The 25,294-nt window shown below is 42.7% G+C and overlaps 1 protein-coding gene across 1 annotated transcript in view; it reads right to left on the reverse strand.

The window, feature by feature from the left end:
- Positions 1–481: 481 nt before the first annotated feature.
- Positions 482–25,294, reverse strand: part of Gad2 (glutamate decarboxylase 2) — a 69,467-nt gene continuing 44,654 nt past the window's right edge. The window contains exons 9-16 of the mRNA XM_042278010.2: positions 24,065–24,119; positions 22,317–22,433; positions 20,861–20,925; positions 16,437–16,515; positions 11,083–11,232; positions 8,621–8,728; positions 8,220–8,309; positions 482–4,081 (exon numbers count right to left, since the gene is read on the reverse strand). Of these exons, the coding sequence (XP_042133944.1) occupies positions 3,908–4,081; positions 8,220–8,309; positions 8,621–8,728; positions 11,083–11,232; positions 16,437–16,515; positions 20,861–20,925; positions 22,317–22,433; positions 24,065–24,119 (838 nt within the window). The 3' untranslated portion in view covers positions 482–3,907. The remainder of the gene's footprint in view (positions 4,082–8,219; positions 8,310–8,620; positions 8,729–11,082; positions 11,233–16,436; positions 16,516–20,860; positions 20,926–22,316; positions 22,434–24,064; positions 24,120–25,294) is intronic.

Consider the following 25,294-nt stretch of genomic DNA (forward strand, 5'->3'; position numbering starts at 1 on the left):
GATCCCAGATAATCCTGCTGCAGAACCTTCATTCGAATTTCTCCCGAGACACTTTCCCTCATATCAAAGAGTGGTAAACTCTTCCTGGGCACAGAGAATAATGGCAGGATTTTGTGTCGCTCCTATGTGAGAGTCCTTATCTTTCACACAATCATCAACACATATTTTGGTGTTGGGGAGAAAGCAGTGTAGAGAAATAAAATTAAATAAGATTTGAGCTCTGAAACAGTAAAGGTTAAAGGCCACATGGGACTTTGTTATTTTGTTTTTCTCATTTTTTTCTACTTATGTGAAATTTTTCATAATAAAAACGTTTTTAGTTGATTATTTCTGTTTGAAGGAGAAACCAGAGTTTGTGCAATAGTATCCTTCAGATGTAGCAGGAGAGGGTGATAGCAGAAATAAGACCCCCAAACAAGAAAGTCATTAAAAATTATCTCCACCACATGACAGACAGCACAATGATCACACACAGCCTGGATATGTCCACATTTACACATTTATTTGGGTTTAGAGAGAAAACACAGGTAAAATACTTTGATGATACACAAGTTTATATTTGGTAGGAAGAACAGGTTGCCACGTGTCTGTATATTTTATTTTTATTTTTATTCTGTCCTTAGTAATGGAGGGGTACTGGGGAAATGTTGACATTATTCAGAAACACCATTTGGTAACAAGATCTTGGCACACGAAACTAATACACAGTGTTTGCATTTAGCACTTGGAAACAGAAAAGCACGTGCAAGATGATACCTGGTTTGATGGTCTTTGAATTTTTTTTCCTGCTACTATATTTACACCTGTGCTTCCTTTGTCCATGTTCTGAGGAGCAGCACCTCCTCCGAGTCCCCACAGAGTCAGCACCTGCAGCATCAGCAGCTTGTGACACTCCATAATCGGTTTCTCTAGCCTCAGAGATGAACCAGTGTTCACTTTACATTTTGTGTGCAATCACACAATTCTCAAAGAGATTTCCTAGGGTGGGGCTTAGCTGAGGTTATGCTCTCTATAAGAGCTGATGCAGAGGGCACACAGCTTGGGATAGGGTGAGAGGGTGAGGGAGCAGAGAGGTGAGGACAGGAGCCAATGCAAGCGTAGTTCTCACAGTCTCAAAGTTCAACATTCAATACAGCTACCACAAAGAAGAGGACACACTGATAATTGTGCAAGCTTTTACAGCAACACAGGTTGATTTGCAACACCACGCAATTCAATATAAAGTGCACAACCCCAATCTGAGGTGACAAGACAGTACTTACAATGTACTAAAGGTAACACACACACACACACACACACACACACACACACACACACACACGATTTTTCTTTTCTCAAATCCTCTGACAGTACATGAACTCTATACCACTTAGAGATCTCAGATAAACACACACTGCACTTTTTTCAAGTATTTAAATAATAAATGAAATATTGCTGTGTAAATAAAAATGGCCATATCAATTCTGATTAAAGCTGAAACCAATGCTTTTAAAGGAAAAAAAAAAAGGTCACAGATAGACTTTTGGCACTGGGAATTTGGACCAATGTTCAATACAATCTCCCCCCATTATTCTTTCTTCCCATCTTCCCTCCTTCTCTCTCAAGTGGATGGCAGATCTAATTAAGGTATTGGGATCTATGAAGTTTGCATTTGCCTCCTTCTCTAGGATACAGTGGGAAGAGATTTCCACATCTAGGCTCCTAGAAAATTTGAGGGGGAATCCGTAGAAGAAGGGGATAGGAGATTTCATTCCAGTAAAAAGCATTTTGCTGGAATCTCATACATGGACACAAGCTCTTTTTCAAGCGTGCCGTCTCATCAAACTAGAAGCTAGCTTGTGCTACCAAGCCTGTCCCCCAAGGGCTAAGCTTTCTGTCTGTCAGGACACTAGGCCCTACTGCCTTCTCTAAGTGGGACAGTGGGTTTGATAAATGAGTGTCTATTCCTGTGAAATGAACTCTTTGGGCCTGAGGCTCAAGACGAATGGACAGCTGCTGGTTTACTCTCTGCAGCCATTTTCTAGAAAGGAAAGGCATGCTCGCCCACTAGAGAGTACCTAAAATGGGAGGCTCTTCTCTCATGCAGCTCTGCTTCACAGGGAGTTTTCTTTTCAGTGCTCCGGGGAATCCATTGGCTTTCTAGACAGCAAGGGCCTAAAGCCACACTCATACCTAGGACCAGTATGTTTTCACATAGCCTGATCAAATAAGGTCTGGGTCAAAGTCATGCACATTTGTGATAGTTAAGGACATGGCCTTCTTTCTTTGTTCCTGGAGTCTTTCTGCGTTTTGAAATGCCTGTCGCTATGGAGTAGGAGAATGCATCTGGACCTGTACATTTCCATTTGTGTGTAAAAGGCTGCAGTTCTACCAGCACACAGGTCTGTTTCTACGTGACTCTAAAGTTATCATGGGAGCTGTGGATAGCTCTCCATACAGTTGACAGGGAAAGAAACTTACTTTTAAAATATTATTTTGAGTTTTTGTGATCTGTGCATATTCTGGTCACTGTGGATCTTGATGGGAGGCAGGTAAAGGATCTTAGGCTATCTTGAAAGGCATGAACAAGAAACTAATTTCAGGAAAGGAAAATAGCCATACGGGATATTAATTCGCTACTGAGGATCTGGAGGTAGGGAATCTAGCAGGAGAGACTTGAGTGTAGGGTAAAGAAGGAATTTGAATAAGAGAGTATACAAGATGCAGACGACCCTTCCCTCAGAAAGCAGCAGAATGGCATTTGGGACGAAGTCATTTTTGTCACACAGAGGTCTCCTATGGCTGGGTTTAACATTCTGAGTTCATCATTCAGGAATGTGTGCTATGCCCCTCCTTGCTAGGGCTGATTAGGTTTTATTTTTAGGTTTTTTTTTCTAATTAATCCAAATGATCTAATAAAAGAATATGGTTTGAAAGGACACTTCAAGAACAAATATCAACCTTCTGTTCAAAGCGGGCTACACAGGAAAGCAGAACAGAATACTTGCCCGGATCTGGGACCAAGCAGGGCTTATAAAGTGGGTCTTCCAGGGTCAACTCATGTAAAGTCTAAACAGGAAGAGAGTTTTAATTGTTGATCTGATCAATTGTTTTTTAGAAGTTTCCTTTTTATGTGTCTGTTTGTTTTGGAATACTATCTTTAGGGAGATGATAAGCCATAATACATTCTAAAGTAAGTTATTACACTTTTAAATAATTTTGTGAGTTTCTATGTTAAAATTACCTTGATAAAGTGTTTTATTGTGCCTCCATGAAAAGAGAGAAAGGAAAAAAAATAAGGAAATAAATCTGGCTTAGGTTTCATATCTGCCCCTGCAGTTTGTATAACACATATAAAATAAAATCTATATGTTACAAAATAGGATTTCTTTTAATATATATATTTTTTCTTTTTGTAAAATTATATGTATTTAAATACATTTGAAGTGTTGCTCTAGGTAAATTAGAAATTTTTTTCTAATACTATGAAAAAGGCAAGAGTTTTTATTGTCAGCGTACATTTTCTATTTACTTTGTCCTTTTCACGGCACCCCAGAGAACCTTTTATGATTCAAGGGTGATTTGGCACTATTCAGTACTACTGCTCTGAAGTGAAAATAAAGGTGGATTGGCATACTATATTAAAAGGGAAGTACTTATATCAACTTTATGCTTTCTCTTACTGATTAGAACATAGCCTGTTGTCACTAATTGTTACAGAAGTATTCTAAACTTAAGAAAGGACTTTTAAAAGGAATGATGTTTCTTTTTTTGTTTGTTTGTTGTTTTGATTTTTTAAACTGTACTCTACTGTGACACCACAATATAGAAATAGTTTTACTTTGGAACGACTACAAATACATTTACACAATTTGGAACAACTTAACTGTCTACCTAGAGAATTCCAACAGTTTGATGAGTGAGGTGATTACAAATCCTGTCCCAGGCGTTCGATTTCTTCAATGAGGAAGTCAATATCTTGGTGAGTTGCTGCAGGGTTGGAGATGACCATGCGGAAGAAGTTGACCTTGTCTCCCAGGGGTTGGTAGCTGACCATTGTGGTCCCGTACTCCATCATTCTGGCTTTAATCACTGGCGCCACCTGTAGGAGAGACCATATCAGTGCAATCAATGGTTTTCTTTCCGTGCCCTCTCTTAGGTTAGGAACCCCACAGCAGGGGATGATTTTGGATTTAACTGAACAGGAACACAGTTTTCATGAGGTCAGAAAATTAAAAAAACAAACAAACCTCAAAACATTAAAAACCCTAAATATGATAAGAGTAACGTACAGTAGGCTAGCAGGCACTCGCCACCTTGATTGTCGAGTTAGTGTTTGGAGGAATGGAAAGAATCTGGTCCTGACCCAGGGCTAAATTGGTTTAACAGAACTAGACTGGAGACACCTTCACCCCAGAAAATATGAAGCCACTATAAAGAAAGCATTATTCATAGACTTGCTATGAGGGATAAGCCTTAGTGTCAAGTGATGGGTAAAAGCAGCAGACCTCGGAGGGGCTGGAGAGTTGGCTCAGTGGGGTGAGCGCACTTGCTGGAACACATGAGGACCTGTGTTCCCCCAGCCTGCATGTAACAGAACCAGGAGTGGTTGCACATGCCTGAAACACTGATGCTGTCAGGGAGAGGAGACAGGCTGGTCCTGCAGTTCACTGGCCAGCCAGCCTAGCTGAAATGGTAAGCTTCAAGTTCAGCAAGAGACCATGTATCAAGAGAAATGGCTGAGATCAATAGAGGAAGACACTCAGCACCCTCCTCTGGCCTCCCCAGGAGGGCAACCCCCCCACTACCACACATACACACACACACACACACACACACACACACACACACACACACACACAGGAGGAAAAATAAGTAAAGATATTATACTTCTGACAACTTTCCTGTGATCCTAAACTTTTCTAGTTTCTTTAATTCTCTTTTTAAAGCCTTTAATGATATGAAGAATTATCTGGGAGTAAAAAGCTGAATCCACAAGACTTCCTATACAGAAGACTATTTCAGATAAGATCACAGTATTTATGTTAGACTGTTCATTGCAGCTTCATAGGTTCTTTTTACTGTTTCAAATTGAGTTCATGCTCCCTAGCTCGGCACAAAGACCTTTTGTCATCAGCTCCAAGGATTCATCTTCAACTGCTCACCAAAATGAATCTACAGCTCTGACAAGAGCAATTTATTATATATCCCTTGAACCATTTACATTGCCATCATTTCATGGCTATCATCAGTCTTTCTGTGGCACACTTTCCCAGTCCACATCCTATGGAGTACTCTGAAAGACTTCACATCCTGAGTATTCTGCAGAACTCCCCCACAGTGCTACAAGTGCTGCAAACCAGTTCCTGACCATCTTCATCTTTCTCCTTCTAAGTTGTAACTACATGGTCCTCACCCGTCGAGTCTCACAATATCCTAATTTCTTAATTGACCTTTCACTGATGAACACATACATTTTCTTGTTCTACCTCATCTGTAAGCTGCTGGAAGCTAGGCACAGTACCTTTTCATTCCTTTGTTCCCTAGCACAGCGCAGGGAAGTGTAGAGGGCTTTCTGAGTTCTAACTGATATGGCAGTAGCATGGGAGGAACCCCTCTCTAAGATAAGACACACATTCCAGGTCCATCTACTCAGATGTGTGATCTGTCCACATGCATTTGACACTGGAGTCTATAAATATAGTATCTGATCTTTGATGTTCATAACAAAGATACAGCCAGAAATGCGAAGTCAGACATGATTTCAACTTATGTGGGATGTACATAGTCAGAAATTTAGTTGAAAATGGGGACCATCTCTTATGTCACCAGCAGGCCTCTTTGTAATTAAAAATATATACTTGTTTCCTCCTAATGGGGATGGTATTCATGAAATAACATACAGTTATCATGGAAATGTATTTTCACTATATGTTATAAAGCTTTTGTGTTTTAAATCTTAGAAATGCACGAATGAAATGGGAAATAGAACAGTCATTAAAGAGATACTTAGTAATGATAAAACCTTACCCAAAAAAAAAAAAAAACACGCCTCAATTACAGACCTTTACAAAGTCACCTCAAGTATGAGGCCAAATTGCTTCTTTACCAGTTTGCTATTAAATCCATCTGTTGGCTTTTTGAAAATCATCAATTAGTGGAGGACTACAAAAGCTGATAAAAGAGATGCAAATAATGATCAAGAATTGCTGGGCCTGGTGGCGCACACCTTTTATCCCAGCATTTGAGAGGCAGAGGCAGACAGATCTCTGTGAGTTCTAGGCCAGCCAGGGCTACCCAGTGAGCCCCTGTCTTGAAACAACAACAATACAACAAAAGAATAATTAAAGAAAGGCCAGAGCTCAGAGGTGGGACAGTTGTCAGGCATGCATGAACTCCCCACCCTTAGAATAGCAACAGTAAAAAAGCTGAGGATGAAGATGAGAGAGGAACCAGAAGCAGGGGAGGTGGAGCATGGAGCAGCCTGTCTGGGCAGCTGGAAATGCACCTACCACATCCTCATCTTGACATCCTCATGATGGGGTGAATACTTGTATTAGTAATAACCACTTCTGTTATCTAGATTTTTGTTGCCTGCCAGTGAGCTCATTCACCACTAAGTTTGGTCAATGTTCCCTTCCTTATGTAAGCAAGTATGTGAAAAGTACTTACTGTAGACTGAACATTGTGTCCCCTCAAGTTTCTATGTTGTGATCTTAATCCCCAATTAAGAGATGGGGTTCTTGGGAGGCTTTACCTTATTAATTAGTAATTAGTTATTAATTAGTATTTAATTAGTTATTGATAATTAATTATTAATAACATGGCTTTGCCCTATATATGAGACCTCAGTGAGGCCTTTTCTTTCTTTCTGCCAGAAGAGGGGATAGTGAAAACAGGCTATTGATGGACCAGGAAGTGGGGCCTCAGCAGATACGGAATCGGCTGGCTTCTTGATCTCAGATTTCCCAGCCCCCAGAACTGTGGGAGATCAATTCCTGTTGTTCATAAGCCACCTAACCTGTATAGTTCATTATATTGCAAACTCCCGTATCTCAGTACTTTAGCTCAACAATTGACCTTCAGGTGGGTTTTTGGCCTTATCTTGTCCAGAATTTAACTTTATTCTCTCTCCAAAATGCAGGTGCACACATGGGAATATGCACACACATGTATATTAGCATACCCGTGTGAACATGTACCCTCATATACAACATACACTGACAAATAAAAAAAAGAGTCTACCACATGTGAGTTTCATTCTGCTGAAGAATGTGGTGCTGGATTGCTAAAGGGCAGATGTTAATATCTAAAACCTTTCCTGAGGGTTTTTCATCTACAGGAATCTTACTCTTCCCTTTATGTGGAGGGAATGAATTGTTCCAGAAGGTCAGTAAGATAAGGTGAGAGTCTTAGAAGTGGGAAGTACATGTCTGCCTAACCTGGCTGTGTCTTCAGCCTCCTCTAGTCACTGAAAAAAAAAATGCCTAGAGCAGCTCACCTTCTGGAATTCAAGTATATACGGTCACCCCTACTTTCCCATTCCTACAGCACTGTGACACTGTACACCAAAAAAAAAAACATATTTCACCCATGTGTAGATGTTGGGAGCAGGTAGAGATTAAAGGTTAAAAACAGTACTTCCTGATCAAAGGAGACTTTGAAGCTTCTGGAGTCAGACTTACATTTTCTCCCTGTCCTTCAATAAAACGAGACAGCAACAGTGCTTGGCCACATCAACTCACACTTGATGCTATGTGACTTTAAGTGACCTAAAACCTGATAAATGTTGAGCCTGGGGCAACAATGAACATTGTAAATGGTAGCTGTTAATATTATTGCTCCTTCCCTTGGGTAGCCTTGACCTTGGTATCTCAAGAGGGCCTGCAGCAGCCTTTTTTTTTTTTTTTTTTGACGATTTCTGATACTTGAAGTCTCTTTTGTACTTGTAACCGAGTATCTGTTTCCCTTCAAAACCCCTGAACCTTTGAGGACTGTTCTTGGTGCTTTCTGAATGTCAGTGGAGATTATCACCCAATCAATTATTTTAAGACATCATAAACTCTCTCTCTAGAAACAAGCAAATGGAATTGTGAAAAGTCAGGAAACACAGACTTTGCACATCCTGGCTCTGTGGGAGCCCGCAGAGGGGATGGGTCCAGGTATCAGCTGGTATTCCCCACAAAGATGTTGCATGTGATAAAGAAGACACATCTATCCAATGACCCCTCAGCATCTACCTTAGAGAGGCGGCTCATTCTCTCTTCGTTGTCTTCCAGAACACGCAGACTGGGAGGCACGAACCAGAAACACACATTTGTGTGCTGAGGCTGCAAGGAAGAAAATTCAGACCCGGTTCAGAATCCCAAGGACGGTTCAGATGTTCCTGTTCCTCAGGTTCAGAAAATAATCCCTGCATTTAAATGAGCAATTGCCCTGGGAGTGTCTCACTTTCATACTCTCTAGAATTATTTGTGAGTCTGATCTTTATTCCAGCTCCAAGGAGCCATCCCACCATCTCTTGCTTCCCCTTGTAACGGTCCCACTTAGCTAGACAGCGCATTACTGATGTCAGAAAACACCAGGGGTAAAGAGTGGGATTGAAGACACGTCTGGGGACTGTTGAACTGGGAGTACATACCTTCCCATCAAACACCATTTCATAGCCTTCCCGGTTTTTTATGATATTGTATAAATACTCTGCCAGCTCCAAACACTTATCAATATGTGCTTCAAACCCAGTAGTCCCCTATGAAAGAGAAGAAGGAAAAACATTAGGCAGACTAGGCATGTGGGTAGCGCTCAGCTGGACATGGGGAAAGGATGTGAGTCCTCTGGAGACTGCCGGTCATCCTGCCCAGTCAGCTCCGCCATGCTGAGACTCCTCCTGGAGCCTCCTCTGCTGACTGCTCCCTTTTAATCTCCCTCCAGGTGCATTTGTTCCTTTTCATTACTAGGGCCCACAGCTGACTCCTTTTGTTCCCAGGGCTTAATTCCCCAGGCAATTATTTTGATTACTCAAGGGGAAAATTTGCCTCTGCAGCTCATAGATGCAATCATGGAAGTCATTAATAACAGAAGGGCTGGGCTAGTCTTTTCCTGTAGACAAGAAGCTTTTGTCAGGGGACCTCCCACATGCCTGCTCGGCCCCCCACTAGTGTTGCAAATTATCCATCCTCAAACTCCTTAATATGCCTCAGTAAGAATAAACAGGCACTCACTGAATGTCAGTTGATCAAACAAATGAGTCTTAGGAAGCCTGTCATTCTGCCCAGCTTTTTGGTGGTGTCTTTTGTGATGATGCATGACTCATACATCAGCTGAGTGAATATGCCATTGAAGTCTTTTACTCCTCAGCGCTGGAAACCTTGGGTCTGGACTTACAAAACACAGTATAATAGCTTTGGACTGGAGCTATTTGACCAATGTCTGGGCACATTAGAGAACTGATTTTCAAAATGCCTTTCCTCCTTTAGTACCTGTATTTGGTAAGTGCAAATGGAAATCTCAGAAAAGCAGTTAATGCACTTGGAACTCGAATACCACCTATCCCAGCATGGGAACCAAAGGAAGCAACTGTAACTATAATGGAGATAAGATGGGTATGTTTTCCCCTTTTAAACAGGGCCTTATCATCCCCCAAAGGGAAGACCCAACCCAGCCCATGTAAAGCGTGTTTCAGGTCCTAATGCCAGGGGGGAAATGAAAGAAACATCAGGTGTGGATCAAACAGCATGAGTAGGCCAACCCCTGAGATGAAGGTGAAGGGGCAAGCTTTCCCAGCCTTGAAACAAAAGACCTCAGACAGAGGGGAGAAAGGGAAGGTCACCAGCTGCGTTACTTAAGAGCTTTTTCTGATCTGTTACACAAAGCTTCAAATGTCTGGACAGCCAAGTGGAAAAATTTTCCATTTGGCTTTCAACTTGAAGCTTTTTTTTTTTCCCCAAGATGAAATGGTAAGAGTTATCAAAATAATAAATGTAGTCCCTCAACCTAGACCAGAAGCAAGGATAATTATCCCTTCTGAAGCTCCCTAGCCATGCCTGTCACAGGTGTCAACCTTTCCTGAAGCTCCCTAGCCATGCCTGTCACAGGACTCAGCCTTTCCCTGTAAGAACAACCATGGAAATGTGGCTGTGATGATTACATGGTTGTGAGACAAGACCCTACTCTGAAGATGGGCTGATCTCAAACAACCACCAGTCCTTTTGCCTTAGCGTACTGAGTGTCTGGTGATCTTTCTTTCCTGTAAATAGAGAGTCTAGTCAAAATTAAACTAGGTAGGTAGGTAACAAAGTAGGTAACAAAGCAAAGTCAAAAAGTCATCTAAAAGATATAAAGTTGGAATGTGAACTTCGGTTTTGAGAGGTGGAATGGATAAGAAAGTGTGGAGCGACAAGGGTAACTAGAATGCATTATGTAACATGCATGAAACTGTCAACGAATAAACTAATAAAAACATAATCTCTGACCCTTGCAGCCTCCTTATATTTAACACGTCTGTCTCCAGAAGGCTGAGAAGAGGCCCGGCCTGTACTGTACCAACAGCTACAGAAATTACGTTGCTGGTAGGTGAAGGATCATCTCTAGGTAAATTTTGAGGTACACAGAACCCCACACAAAGGACTGGGCACTTTTAGAGTCTTAAAAAGTGTTTTCTCATTGGGAGTTATCCCTTGAAGTGTCCAAAATAAGCGATCACGGTAGACATTTTTCATTCTGGTTTCCTTCTATAAGCACACTCATCTACCCAGGCGATCGATCAGTCATCAACATGGATCATCAACCAAGATGGAGAGGAGGGCACAAAATAGACCAGACAGCAATGAGGATGACAATGGTAAGAGGTGCCTCTTAAAAAACCAGGGTGCTCTGCCAGATGCATCAATATGGGTTTTTGAGTTGAGAGCTTTAGAAACAACTGTACTTGAGAGGAGACCAAGGACAGGTTTAATTGTGCTCTTGCCTACAGAGAATGTGGGTATGCAGATACAGGACCAAAGAGAATTCCCTGAATAATTTTCTACCTACCAATCTCTTTTTACAACCTTTGTCATATAGGCTTTCTTCTCTTTAGCTGCCATTCAGCTGGTCTATGCTCACCTTTGCTCTCCACATGAGCCATAATTTAAAGACATCCACGTGGCGTCCACACTGCAAGGCCTTGTCTCCGGTGTCATAGGACAGGTCATAGTGTTTATCTTGCTGGAAGAGGTAGGAAGCATGCATCTGGTTGCAGCTCTGCATCAGTCCCTACAAAAGCAAAGAGAAAGTTCAGGAGAAAACTCTCCTCACTCGCTTTAGCATTGCATTGTGGTGGCAACTGTTAAGAAAGAAAAACCATAGACCCAAATGCCATTCTATCTCATGGAAGAAGAAAACAGTAAGAATTAAATAGAAAACCTACTAGACAAGACTCTCCCGGCAAGCATCGTAGGCTGATTCTGTGGGATGAAGGCTCGGGTTACCAGAGGTTAACAGAGACACACTTAACACTTTTGTTTTCCTCTTAAGAAATGACATTTATAAAATTACATAGATAAATAAAATTCACAACATGACGTTCATTTTCTGGGAGATCATCTTAATCTAGTTTTATTGTAATTCAGATGTTTCAGAAACCCAACACTTGGGAAGCTGAGGTAGGAGGATTGCTGAGAGTTTGAGATCACCTTGGTCTACGTAGTGAGTTCCAGGGCAGCGAGGACTCTGTACCAAGATCACCCTTTCAAAGGGGAAGACGAAGAAAGAGAAAAAGGAAGGGGAGGCAGAGGCTTCAGAAACGTTTAGGTTCTTTGGTTTTTAAGATTTATTTCATGTGCGTGGGCAGATCCACTTTGCCTGCCTGTATGTCTACCATGTGTCTGTAGTGCCCAAAGGGGACAGAAAAGGGTGTTATATCCCTTGGAACTGGAGGTACAGATGATTGTCACCTGCCTCTGAAAGATTAGCCAGTGCTCTTAACCTTTGAGCCACCTCTCCAATCCCAACTTTCTGGTTCTGAAAATACCATTACTGTGGTTCTTCTAGAACTTTCACGCCTCTGTAATTATTAGAGTTCGAGCTATTCAGTAGCTCATTGCTCTTATTTTTATAAATTGGAATGTAAAAGAAAAAAATCCAAAGACACCGCAATTATGAGTTGAACCTAAAGGAGCAGACTTCCCCATCTCCTCTTCTCCCAAGGGTCGGGCTTGGAGGATGTGTTTTCACCTTCAGTTGCTCATGGTAGTTGCAAAGGAGATTTTCCTAACAGTGACCATGAATTTGCGCAAGCACCACAACAACCCTAATATAGACATAGGCAGCGAAGGGAACGGTGAATGACTCACGCTTCTGACTACAATAGCATTGCCAGTCTCCTCCTGGAAACCCCACCACGATTCAATTGATCGCATCCACGGGAGGCTTCTGATGCCCTGTCAGCTGCTGTGCAATTGTGATTTTCTAAAGGCTCTGGCATTTGGTTTTCTTTCTCGTGTGACTCATGATAAGAGAAGAAAAGACCAAATGTGATCACTGAGCTGAAGCAGAAGTGAGAGCCTTTTAAAAAAGTTATCCAAACTAAAACGCAGAGCCGTGTAGACAATAGAACTGATTCCACCTTTAGCGTGGGCTTCATATTACATGGACTCCATAGCTATCTTTGAAAATAAGAAAAGATAAACATGACGTGTGAACATGAGAGCAGGACGAAGACACTGAATCTGAGAAAGAAAGCCCCCTTACAGATTAGTAAGGTGTAGAATCACAGCCGGCGGGTCTATTTTGTTTCATGGCCACAAAACCTTTGTACCAGTTTTTCCCCAGCGTTGAAAGCCCACAGAAAGGTGTCAGCCATACTAAAGGAAAGAACTTCGGAGAGTATGGGGTGGTGGGCGCGTCAGACCAGCTCCTACTGAAATGGAAAGATTAGTTTGTAGTCCACGATTTTCATGACCGCCACTCCGACAGACCAGGCTTGCCATGTCCACAGAAGCCAACAGTGACCTAGGTTCTTACACACAGGCCTTTTGTGAGCTAGTGTCCTGGTTCTGAGCAAGGAAACAGTCATAGACCATGGTGTTCCAAACTAGTCTGAACACATGAGTGGGTGCTGCACAGAATGGAAGTCTCAGGTTTAAATAGACTTAGTGACCTATATATTTATATGCCTTGATAATTATAATGTATAACAGAGTATTATAAGGCTTCAACAATCCCTTGGAATGCTAGGATTTGTTCTAAACTCCCATCAACATGTCTTAAGCTTTTTAAAACTGTTTTTTTATTTTTCTTTTACCACAGAATTTCCACCGCAATTTTGTGTGGTGCCATTATTCATTATATTCCAAAACAGGCCGGGGGGGGGGGGAGGGGGAGGGATGTGAGAGGGGTGGGGCCAGACGTCATATGCTCTTGGATTTAAGAGGATCTTAGAGTTAAATTAACCTACTTCTTTCCTTTGATTTGTTTTTCTTTTTAATTCTGCATATCAGTGTGTGTGCTGGTTAGTTTTATGTGGACTAGAGAAAAGCTGGAGTCATCTACCCGAGAAGGAGGAATCTCAGCTGAGAAGGGGACTCCATCAGATTGGCCTGTGGGCAAGTCTGTGGGTCATTTTCTTTATTAATGACTGATGTGGGAGGGCCCAGCCCACGGTGGGAGGTGCCACCCTGGTCAGGTGGTTCTAGGTTGTATAGAAAAGTAAACGTAGCCATGTAGAGCACCTCCCACATATCAACCATTAATCGTAAATGTTTATAAAGAGTTCCTTACTGTTGGAAGTCTCACTTGATGGGGTCCCAAATTATGTATGGGACCAAGAGACGTGAAAACGCTGCAGGCAGACCTAACCAGCAGAGAGTGGAGATACTAACTTTTTTGGTGCTGAATTTATACTTCTTTCGTCTCAGTTGTGGTTTTGTTGAATGGCGTTTTGATTTGCTTTTATTGACCTTGTATAGTACATTGAAGTTCCACGTCCTTTTCACAAGTCTTAGCAATAAGCGAAAGGAGCCTGTCTCCTCAAGCTCAAGTGTGGCATGCTGTTTCAGCCTCCCGTGGATGCCGTCTTTCCTTGCTATGACTCCATTCTTTTCTCCCCCTTTGGAACCAGAATGTTTTCTCTGTACCATTGTGGGTCTTTTGGTTTTCAGCGGCTCACAGTTAGCAGACAGCTTTGAGTCTCTGAAGAGACTTTGGGACGATGCTGAAAGTGTTGGATTACAGTGATTTCTGAACTGCCTGCACTTTGCATTATGAGATAGCCACGAGTGTATGGAGGCCAGGGAGAGAATGCTACGGTTTGAGTGGGAAATGTCCCTTCACAGGCGCATGTTTGAACCTTGGTTCCCTAGAGGGTAGTGCTGTTTGGGGAGACTGCGAAAACTTCAGGAAGAAGTGGCTCACTGGGGTAAGCCTAAAGGGTATAGCCTACCCCACATCCAGCCTATTCATCTGTGTTCTGCAGAGTCTGGAGGTGGTGAGATAGCCCAGCCGCATGCCCTGCTGTGGCCTGAGGCCGTGCCTTCCTTATCACGATGGTTTCACACTGTGAGCCCAAATAAGCCCCCTCTCCCTTAAATTGCCTCCTATCAAGTGCTTGGTCATAGCGATAAGAAAGGAAGGCGATTAGCATCAGTCCTCTTTCTGAGGAGACTGTCCTAGTCAGTCAAACACAGCCTGCACTCTGATTTCATCACCTCCCAGCTTCCTCCCGTCTGGAGCGGAAGCACAAAGGAGCTTCCCTGTCCCAAACTGTCATGGGAATGCGTCAGGTGCCCAGCCACAAGGCTCTGTCCTGGGTAGCATCAAGTTGTCAGTCGGCAGATCTTTCTGTGCAGGCATCTATTCGGATCCAGGTTGGCCTGTTATCATCTGGCTTACATTTCTCATTTTGGCTTGCTGTGACAGAATGCAAGCCACTACCAAACATCTGGCTGGGACATAAATAACAAAGGTTTATTCCTTGTTTTTCGAGTAGTACAGCTGAGGTGTACATGGGCCAGAGTAATGATGAGAAAGTGAGTGTTTCTGTGAAAGCCAGTCCCAAGGGATAATTTAAAAAGTGTTCCTTGAATTTTGTAGGGCAGTTTGTCTTCAATTTGTGTCCAGGTTTTAATTTATTTGATGAAGACACAAAAAACATGGTGCTTAAATGTATAGTTATTAAGAAGGACGAAAGATGAAAGAAATAAGAATGCCCTTTGACCCAGAAATCCCTCTTAAAGAGATTAATAATCAGAAAAGTGATAAAGATACATGTTTAAGGACTTTGTCAAGCAACTAGGTATCATGTGATAGAGCATTAAAAGACCATTGAAATAAAATTTTGAAAAATCGTGTTCACCCTAGAACGTTAAATATAAAATATGGTATGTGAGATACAAGGTAGCAGTTTTATTTTGAATGTGTAAAAATCTATTTATATATAATATACACATTCCTAGAAAATCGTGGGAGTGTGTATTTAAAGACAGTAATGATATTATCTCCAAATAACAGAATTTTGGGTGAGTTTAAATTTATCTGTATTTTCTAAAATAAGTGAAATATGGTTAAAAAGCAAAGTTTAAAATGGCTTTAGACATGATACTAAAATCCAGTGTCGTGATTTTACCATGACAAAATTTAATTGGGGTGAACTGAAGTCCCTTAGTTTAGTTTTGTTTTCATTGGCTTGGTTTTGCTTGCTTCTGGGCAGGGCCTGGCTCTGCAGCCTAGGCTGGGCTTGACCAACAGCAGTCCTGCTTGGGCTTCCGTAGTTCTAGGATGACAAATGTCAACCACACACTCGGCTCTTTGCTTAGTTCTTGAGGCCTTATGACTGCACCCTGGCGCATGAAGGGAGGTGCAGAGGCCGACAGTGAGACTCTAGCTCAGACTTTGCGTATCCAAGTGCCTTGAATGAAAGTGGGTATTGCTTATTCTCCTTGTGGTTAATACATATGTGAGGATTAAATTTACATTCTGAATGCAACATTCAATTTTAAATTTAACTATGAGATATATAATATATCCATATATATATATATATATATATATATATATCCATGCATATGTATCTAAATCCGAACACTAACTTTAATTCTTTATCATGTATATACTTCCTATGGTCAAAACTTAATTTTTCTTATGGCAAGATCTACTCTTTCTTCTCATATTTCCAAAAAACAAACTATGATTTTAGTGTTCTGAGAAAGGGACATAGAAGCTCTCTATTGGGGAGATAGGGGGAGTTCAAGCTGAGGAAAGGCATTTGCAGAGAACATGCAAATGAAGTCAAGGTCTCAGTTCTAAAGGCTGAGAGGCAAGCCTTCCTTCCCCTCTAGACATCAGGTCCTTCCCCTCCAAACAAGAGCTCAGAAGAGCTCTCTGTGGGAAATGTGAACACCTGGACCTAAGCGGAGACCATGAACTACATGAGAACAGGTAGATCCCACCATGGACTGGCCCCAAAGTCAGGGAAAGCATACCTCTTCTCTAACCAGGAGAGCTGAGCACTGCAAAGGGACACCCATCATCTTGTGTGGATTCCAGGTCACAGAGTTGGCCCTAATCAAAACAAACAAAACACATTAGAGGGTAGCGCCGCCTGTCACACTCAGATGACCGAGGTTCTACACCTGGCGCCAGAGCCTCCCGGCTGTTGTCCTTTGACACTCCAGGATGACACGTGGTCTACGAAGTGCAGCCTTCCGTTGCTCACAGAGGTGGGGGTGGTGAGCACGCTCCCATACGCTTTCCTTCCCCTCACCTCCAATGAACGCATGTGTTTGCCTGTGTGATGGTCTCAGAGCCCTTAGGGTGACGGGGATCACTGAATTCAGGGTTCTGCCTTTAGCCACTCTTGACCAGAGCCCTGGGCAGACGGAAGGGTCATCCTGGTGCTTCTATTGTCCCTTTTCTGACTGCCACAGTGGCCTGGATGAGGAGACATTACTGCATTGATCATCTGTCCTGTCCTTGATGGCCTTTGTCCTACTCGATTCATGAACACACTTCTCACCTGTGTCCTTCCTGAGGGGCCTCTAGTTATTCCCCTGAAGCCAGCTCTCTCCTCTCACCTCATGCTATCTGTGATGAGCAATATGGGCCAATCTACCCTTTCCTTCCTCTTCTGCCTTTCCTTTAGTTTCTCTTTGAAACAGGGTCTCACTACAAAGCCTATGATGATTCAAAGTTGTTATCCTCATGTCTCAGACCATACCTGCCTTATAGCAGAGTTTCCAATAAATTTTGTCCTCATTTATACGAAACACTATGTGCTTTCAGTAACTGTGGCTCTAAGATGCACAGCTCAGGGACTTAAACTGCATTAGGACCATGGTTCATACTTCTTTAATAATGATAATAATAATAATAATATTAACTGTGATTATTATTATTATTATTATTGTTTTTCGAGACATGGTTTCTCTGTGTAATATTCCTAGCTGTCCTGGAACTCACTCTGTAGACCAAGCTGGCCTCAAACTCACAGAGATCCACCTGCCTCTGCCTCCTGAATGCTGGGATTAAAGGCTTGAGCCACCACCACCCAGCAATAATAATAATTATTATTAGCTTAATCTGGATAGTCTTAACTTACTCTCCCTCATCCCTGGGCACTGGTATTATTTTACAGTTTTATTTATTTATTATTTATTTATTCCCTATAGCTCCAATTCCAAATTGCAGCACATGACTGGGGATGCCCCAGGGTGACCTCTGTGTTCAGCCCATACCCCTTCCCTTCCTTTGTGCGTTTCCATTACACCAGATTAATTCTTGTACTCTGAGTATTCTCTATTCTTGGGCCCATCACGCCATTGCCTCTTTCTTGGCTTCACTTGGTTCAATGTTATTTGTCCCTACATCCAGATCCTTAAGGTATCTCTTCAGCCCCATTCAAGTTCCTTTGACTTCTCCCCTCCACTCCCACTGCACTGCTCCGGTCCCTGCCCACGGAAAGCAACCGCTCCTGCCAAGGACTCCATGTTCGTCAAGCAAGCTCAATGCTTGCCAAGATGCTGAAGGTCTTTGGGATGAGGGTCATAGTATGACGTTTGTATAAAGAAAGCCACAAGCCGGGCGGTGGTGGCGCACGCCTTTAATCCCAGCACTCGGGAGGCAGAGCCAGGCGGATCTCTGTGAGTTCGAGGCCAGCCTGGGCTGCCAAGTGAGCTCCAGGAAAGGCGCAAAGCTACACAGAGAAACCCTGTCACGAAAAACCAAAAAAAAAAAAAAGAAAGCCACAAGAGGAAGGCAGGCAGTGGAACAGCCCATAGCAGCTATGTCCAAAGTGCCCTAGCTTGCTGTTCCCCTCACCCCTCCAGATGGGAGGGCTTTGGGAAGTAATGATGAATGACAGATGTCATCTGGCCAGTCAGAGGACACTTACTATACCAGGTATCTCACTTAAGCCAATGAACAGTCCAGCTCAGGGGTCCATTTGGACAGCACCCCTAGGACTTTTACACGTGGCAGATATTCCGCCAACTCCCTGGACAGGACTTCTGTATGTCTACCACTTTCCTGCCCTACCTCCACAGAGAGGGCCACAAACACACCCTACCCTCCACCCAGGCTGGACTCAACTTTCTCCAAGGACGTTTCCAAACATCTCTGCTCTCCAGCTAGAATACCCTTCTTTCATTTCTCCTCACTGGAAGGTGCTAAGTCCCAGTGCTGATGCTTGGCATATGCTTCCTGGAAGGATGAGATATAGGAAGGACCATTTCTTCCTCCATCTCTTATCAGCATGCTTGCCTTGGCTCGCAAGTGAGGGTGAAGGCAATTGATGACTCAGCTCTTTCACTGCAACCCTCAGTGAGCCCTTAAGTCCCCTGGAAGAGTGGACGCAATGTCAGACATGCTCGGGAGTATCTGGGCTCCCAGCAGGCCTTCTGGGATACACTGGCTCTAGGAACGGCAGTGTTAGCAAGAGGGTCATCTGAAGGATTTGGTTCGTTCCCCCAAGAGGATGTGGGATAGCACTTTGCGGTTATGCTGTGAGACTGTCACTCAGGAATGCCCTGAAACCACAGAGGGGCAAGAATGGACCATGGCTTTCTTTTCCCCTTGGAGTGAGTCCTAAACTTTGGCTTGTGATGCTTGGAGAAAAGTTACTTCTCCAATGGAGTCACATTTCTTTCATAAAATTAAGCCCCCACACATTGTACTCCAACGATTTCCACAGGTTCTGTGACCTTATTCACCAAAGAGAGGGCACATCATGCTAAGGATGCTGTGGGATGGCTACCATCTGCTACATGTGCTCAGAGCATGACATGGCAGTGCCCTTATTTCTGAGCATTCCATCCTTGGCTACTTCACTAGGTAAATTTAGTCATAACCTGGTTTTGAGAGTTGTAGCGACAAGAACACAGAGGACTCTGTGTTCCGAGATGAACACTCTGAGCTTTTCTCTCAAATAATAGTCTTCAGTACAAAAGCGTGTGGGTGTTTATTTTTCCGAGGCTCCAGGTGAGTAATTTAGTGAGCTTTCAAGTGGTGGTGGTGGTGGGGTGCCCCACGGTTTTCAGCACTTGCCGAGTGAGGTGGCATTAATGGTAGTATAAAAGATGCTCACACTTTGTGTCAGAAACAGTCACAGAACGGAAGGTGCTGTGTGCTCACTGGCCACTTCTGAAAACTCAGGAGTTCAGTTCTGGGTAGGTGTGTGTGGTACTAGGTACTTGGAAGCACACCTGCTCTCCTCTCCCCCCACCGTGGACCTTGTAGTCAGAACAAGGACAATGCTGGTGACTTAACTCTGCTGTGCCGAGGCCAGGGCTCCTGGCAGCAGACTCAGGGACTGTCATCTCATGATGTGAGACTTGGCTGCTCTGCCCCGACTCTTCCTTAGCCTTATTTCTGCTCATTCAAAGGACACTCTTGGCTCTATCTCCAACCTCCTCCTCCCCCACTTCTACACTCATGGGTTCTGTCTGTGTGAGTCTGAGCCGCCTGGTCTCACACAGATAGATACTCTCTGGTCTGGCCTCTCTGCCCGCTGACAGATGCTCCCAAGCTCCTGAAACCTCTTCCCTGGTCCTGACATGGAACTTGTGCCAAGATGTCTAGGGGCAGAGCCAGGGTGAAGCCTTTCCTGGACAGCATCTGGCTGCTTGGCAGGGCATGGTAGGCAGTTGTCAGCCTCTGATGAATTAAGGCTTTCTCTGTGGTCTGGAGTGGCAGAACTCTCCACTGTAGCTGACCTGCTGACCTGGTTCACTTGCTGTGCTGTCTTGGGAGAACTGGCTGCCCTTTGCATGTGGTGTAGAAGCACAGCCTGAGGCCATATTTTGTATTCTGCATTTCCCCCTTAAACCTCAATATGTTTTATGCTAATCAAACATTACTTCCTTTGTGCTTTGCAGCCTCTTTCAATGGTCTGCTGCTCCAGCCCCACATAAAACTTACTTACTGCATCAATCAGGGCCGTCAGAAAAGGGTTATTGTGGGATGAAGCCAGGAGAACGAAATCACTGGCATGTCTTACTTCAACTCAGCTGACTGTATCTGATCCCAAACATAACTTTTGGCATTACAAATGGTAAAGGGCAAAGTGTTTACCTGCTTTGAGAAACTATTCATTGCCATGGATGTTATTCTTATGGTAACATGAAAGCTATAGTTCTCCTCCCTAGAAAAATGTGGACAGCCTGCAGGTTGTAAATTCATGGTGGTTGATTGCAAGATGTCAGGAATGAACTCTAGAAATAAACCCTCAGTTTTGAAAGCCATTTGATGTGGGATTTGATTTTTTTTTCTTTTGTTGTTACATACAGGCAAGGCTCACAAGTACAGGCAGGGTGGGCTTGCTGGCATCCTGAGACTCCCTTAGAAGTGGAGTGCCATTTTCTTTTATGTAGCTGTTAACATTCTACATTACAGACTAGGAAATTACGCGTACCTCTCCACCCCGCTCAGTTTCCACTTGTGCTTCCGGGACATCAGTAATCCTCCACCCCAAGCTGCCTGAAATGACAAAACAGAACAGTAAGAATGTAGCACCTTTCCATGGCCTCAATTTCTAGTTTGGTGTCTTCCATATTAATGGGAATGTCATAGTATGAAAATGACCTTCACAGTTCCATGTAGATTAAGGGAGTGGACCACCTTCTCCTAATAATGTGAGGTCTTTAAATTTCAAGGTGAGAAGTCTCAGACTCCATCTTACATTTATATATTATGTGTTTATAATTATCGAGTCAAATTGGAGACACATTTTTCCAGTCTGCATGAGTGGGAGAAAGATCGCCTCCCCAGCCCTTCCTGTAGTTTTTAAGTTGTTGCTTTAGAAGGCCCATGCTCTCAGAATGAGAAAGCCTATGGTTGCCACAGTTGGAGTAGGTAAGATGGGCTGGGGAACCATTAAACAGGTTCCATGTTGAAAGCCAGAATGACCCGGGTCAATGCTACCTGCAGTTTTAGCTTACAGCAGCATAAGGAGTTTGCACCTGAATGTGTAAAACTTATCACTTCCTTTATGGAGAAAATATTGCAACAAAAAAGATCAGCCGAACTAAACATTGTGCCATTGGTGATGGTTTGTGGTTGGTTGTTTATCACAAATATCTCACCATGGAGCATTAGCAAGTACTTTGTAGATGGCAGCTGATCTTCAAGTCACACCAAGTAACACACTCAATTTAAATCCCTTCTGTTCAGCCTTGTAAAAATGGACATATTTTCCGTTAGAAAATGGTGATGAAGTTTCTTTAAATTTTGGTGTCATTAGACTTTGGGTCGAAACATCTCAAATATAGTCCAGCTTTTTAGTTTATCAAATTAACATATTGGAAATTTGGTAATCCATATTTCCTAGTAAGTTGTCAAGCCTGCTTTTTACCCACTAAATATATGCTTATCTAACTTGAACTTGCATTTTATAATACTGTGGGTTTTGTTACAAATGTAAATCCAAATTATACCTATAAGGGAGATCTGCATATGTGTGACTGTGTGTGGGGGAGTGACTTTTAGCCAGGGACATTATGGGTCAATAAATTGAGAACCAACCTCAAGTACTGGGCATGTCAATAATATTTTCATGTTAGGAACCTTAATGCATAATCAGTCTCAGGCTCTTTCTAACCAATATTACACACTGTGTAAATTCTGTGCTTCTGAAATCTTTAAAATTTGAGATTCCATAATTCTAAATATGAGAGAGGGGAGGGAGGGAGGGAGAGAGAGAGAGAGAGAGAGAGAGAGAGAGAGAGAGAGAGAGAGAGAGAGAGAGAGAGGGAGAGGGAGGGAGAGGGAGGGAGACGGAGAGGGAGAGAGAGAATGCAAATCGTATTCCATGAGTCTCATCTAAAAACCATGCAAAGGTATTTAATGGGTAGTCGCTGAGGGGTACTTACATCCACGTGCATCCAGATCTTATACTTTTTGCAAATGTCAGCAACAGCCAAGAGGGGATCAAAAGCCCCATACACAGTGGTTCCAGCTGTGGCGCTCACAAGGAAAGGAACAAATCCCTACAAAAACAAGAAAGCCCGATTGTGTAAACAGGGGCTCTGGGTTTATTTACTCATTAAGTTTTTGAGACAAGGTCTTGCTATGCAGCCCTGTCTCCCTGGGAACTCAGTGTGTAGACCGGTCTCAGTATGTGACAACCTTCCCAGCTCAGTCTCTTGAGTGCTGGCACTATGGGCATGGCCACCACAACTAGGACCCAAGGCTGCTTCCAGGGAGCTGGTTAAAAACACAGCAACTCTCCCCTACCATGTGCATTGTTTTTAACCGTCACAAGAGTCATCATCACTCTAGATTGGTTCAACCAATGACTCCTCCAAGATTCCGAGCTCTCCGCTCCGCTGCACCCGACGGCTGCCCTGTGACAGCAGCAATTAGCAGCCCTGGCTTTGCTGCACTGGAGGTTTTCGGTGGTGTCCCCAAGCCGTTTACATACTTCAGGTAGACTGGATGACCCTTCTTATTTTCTTTGCTTATTTCTACTCTTTCTTCTTCACACCTGAACCTAACTCCTCCCTTAGCATGGACCAGTGGGAAGTAGGGTGGGGCAAAGAGGGACCCTGCCAGCCCATGCTCCTATGTGGGCTAGCTCAGGTGATTTATTTGGGGGTATTAGAAGGGGGGGGGCTTCACATGGGGCTAAACATTCTCCAAGCCGTGGCAATGTGAAAATTTATTTAAATAATAGGATATGGCTACGAGAGGGTGGAAGAATGTCACAGATACGGTCAGCTCCATGCAGTCACTCCAGGCTGTCCTGGCCATTCTGTTGGTTTATGGACCCTGAGGTTTCAGAGTTTGTCTTTAGGTGGCAGCAAAGGTTTAATCTTATGGTTTGTATTACTAGTCCCCTTTCTAATCAAGAAAGCTGTAGGAGAAAAAGAAGGCATATGAAAATAAATGATTACTACTAAGCACATAGTAATTATATCTACTGTTAAACCAGACATTGCAATGTCTGACTTGCAAACTGTCCAAGGGCATATTCTTTGATGGATATTGTTATTTTATTTTATATTTTTGAGACATGATTTCATATGTTCCAAGATGGCCTCAAACCCCACATGGAGCTGAGGATGACTTTGAACTTCTGACTTTTCTGTTTTGACCACACTTGGATGCTGGGGATCAACTCAGGGCTTTTTGCAAGCTAAACAAGCACTCTCCCATCTGAGTCATATCCCAGCCTGTCTTGTCATTTCTAAAAGAGTTCTAAATTTGTGTCTTCAGAATCAGATATATGGTTTAATATGGCTCTCTCCAAATTCCATGTGACAGTCATTCACATGCTGCATGAGCATGCCAGCCCTTAGCTGTGAGAAAGGTTGTTGCCTAGAACCAAATGCAGCCTGGAGAGGGCGTTAGAACCTGTCTCTGTATAGATGATCTATGCAGCAACTTAAACTTTTATAAAGCACATATATACATATACATACACATATACATATACATCATATACATATACATATACTTGGAGACCAATATGGTGATTGCTTGAAAAATTTCATATTCTTGTTAAAGCTTGGAGACTGGAGTTTAGGTCCTGTTTTACAAGCAAAACCTAAGTGACTTTTCCTTGGTTATAGATCAAAATACATATTGCTATGGGTCAGAGATCCTTACAAAAACTTACTTTCTGTTTGACTTCAAGGATTCTTCTTTCAAGATCAGATGGGATCATTTTCCCTCTGTAAGGCAAAAGGAATATATGTAGATTTGTTTGGATTAGTTTTCTTTTCTGCCTTTACAGTGTAAGAAGCCTCAAGATGGTAGACTCCAACTCATATCATTAACTAGTGCTCAGTTAAGACAGTTCTTTGGCTGTCTCCAGGGACAGAAACAAATGCATTTATCTTCCAGTACGACATATGACTATTTCTTTTTTTCTTTTTTCTTTTTTGAGACAGGGTTTCTCTGTGTAGTTTTGTGCCTTTCCTGGAACTCGCTTTGGCGACCACACTGGCCTCGAACTCACAGAGATCTGCCTGCCTCTGCCTCCTGTGTGCTGGGTGACATAAGACTATTTCTTACCATTATTGGGAGATACCTGACCACACCGTGTTCTTGGTAAAATGGTCACACTCTCCCTCTACTTTGCCCACAGACTGCTAAAATGCATCATTTTAATTAATTTGAAACAGTTCTGTTTGGGAACAAGACATTTGACAATGAAAGAGTAGTTCAGGGGAAAAATTTCAGTCCAAATCTTCACTTTAGAAAATAATTTTCAAACCAAATGGTGGATCTACAATGTTTTTTATTTTGATGGAACACTAAGAAGAAAGAATCCATTCTGAGACATTTGGATGAAAATATGATGTCCCAAACCACCTGTATACCCTCAAAGCCTGAAAGTATAAAGCAAATGGAAACCTGGAACTCAAATTTCAAACCCGCAGATGGACAGGCGCACGAGGAAGAAACACCATGTTGTTGCCAATAGATCTCTTCCCCAAAGGACAGAGCTGCCTCTTGGCTTACTATGATAATCAGTTAGATAGGAAGGCACTAGATGAAGAGGCATCATTGCATTCTGCCACTTTTCTTTCTCACAATGAAATTCAACCTTATGATAATCATGAGACATTATTTCTAGAACAAGTTATACAGTGCCAAATATTCATGGAGAATGATAGTATTTATAGTTAGTTATTAAGATTAAGCAACTCAATAACTTAACAAACACAAAATATTTTTAAAGGCTTGACATGTGATACACACATAGCCATTGCTAAGATTATTGTAATGCAGTATGATATTTATATTTAAAAATTCTGAAGGAAAACAAAGAACAAAGTAGTTGGAAGAAGCTGTGGGTGGTGAAATACTTTCTGAGGCTGGTAACTTTCCCCTTTGGAATCAT

The sequence above is a fragment of the Peromyscus maniculatus genome, chromosome 5, assembly GCF_049852395.1.
Source record: "Peromyscus maniculatus bairdii isolate BWxNUB_F1_BW_parent chromosome 5, HU_Pman_BW_mat_3.1, whole genome shotgun sequence".
Classification (NCBI taxonomy): domain Eukaryota; kingdom Metazoa; phylum Chordata; class Mammalia; order Rodentia; family Cricetidae; genus Peromyscus; species Peromyscus maniculatus.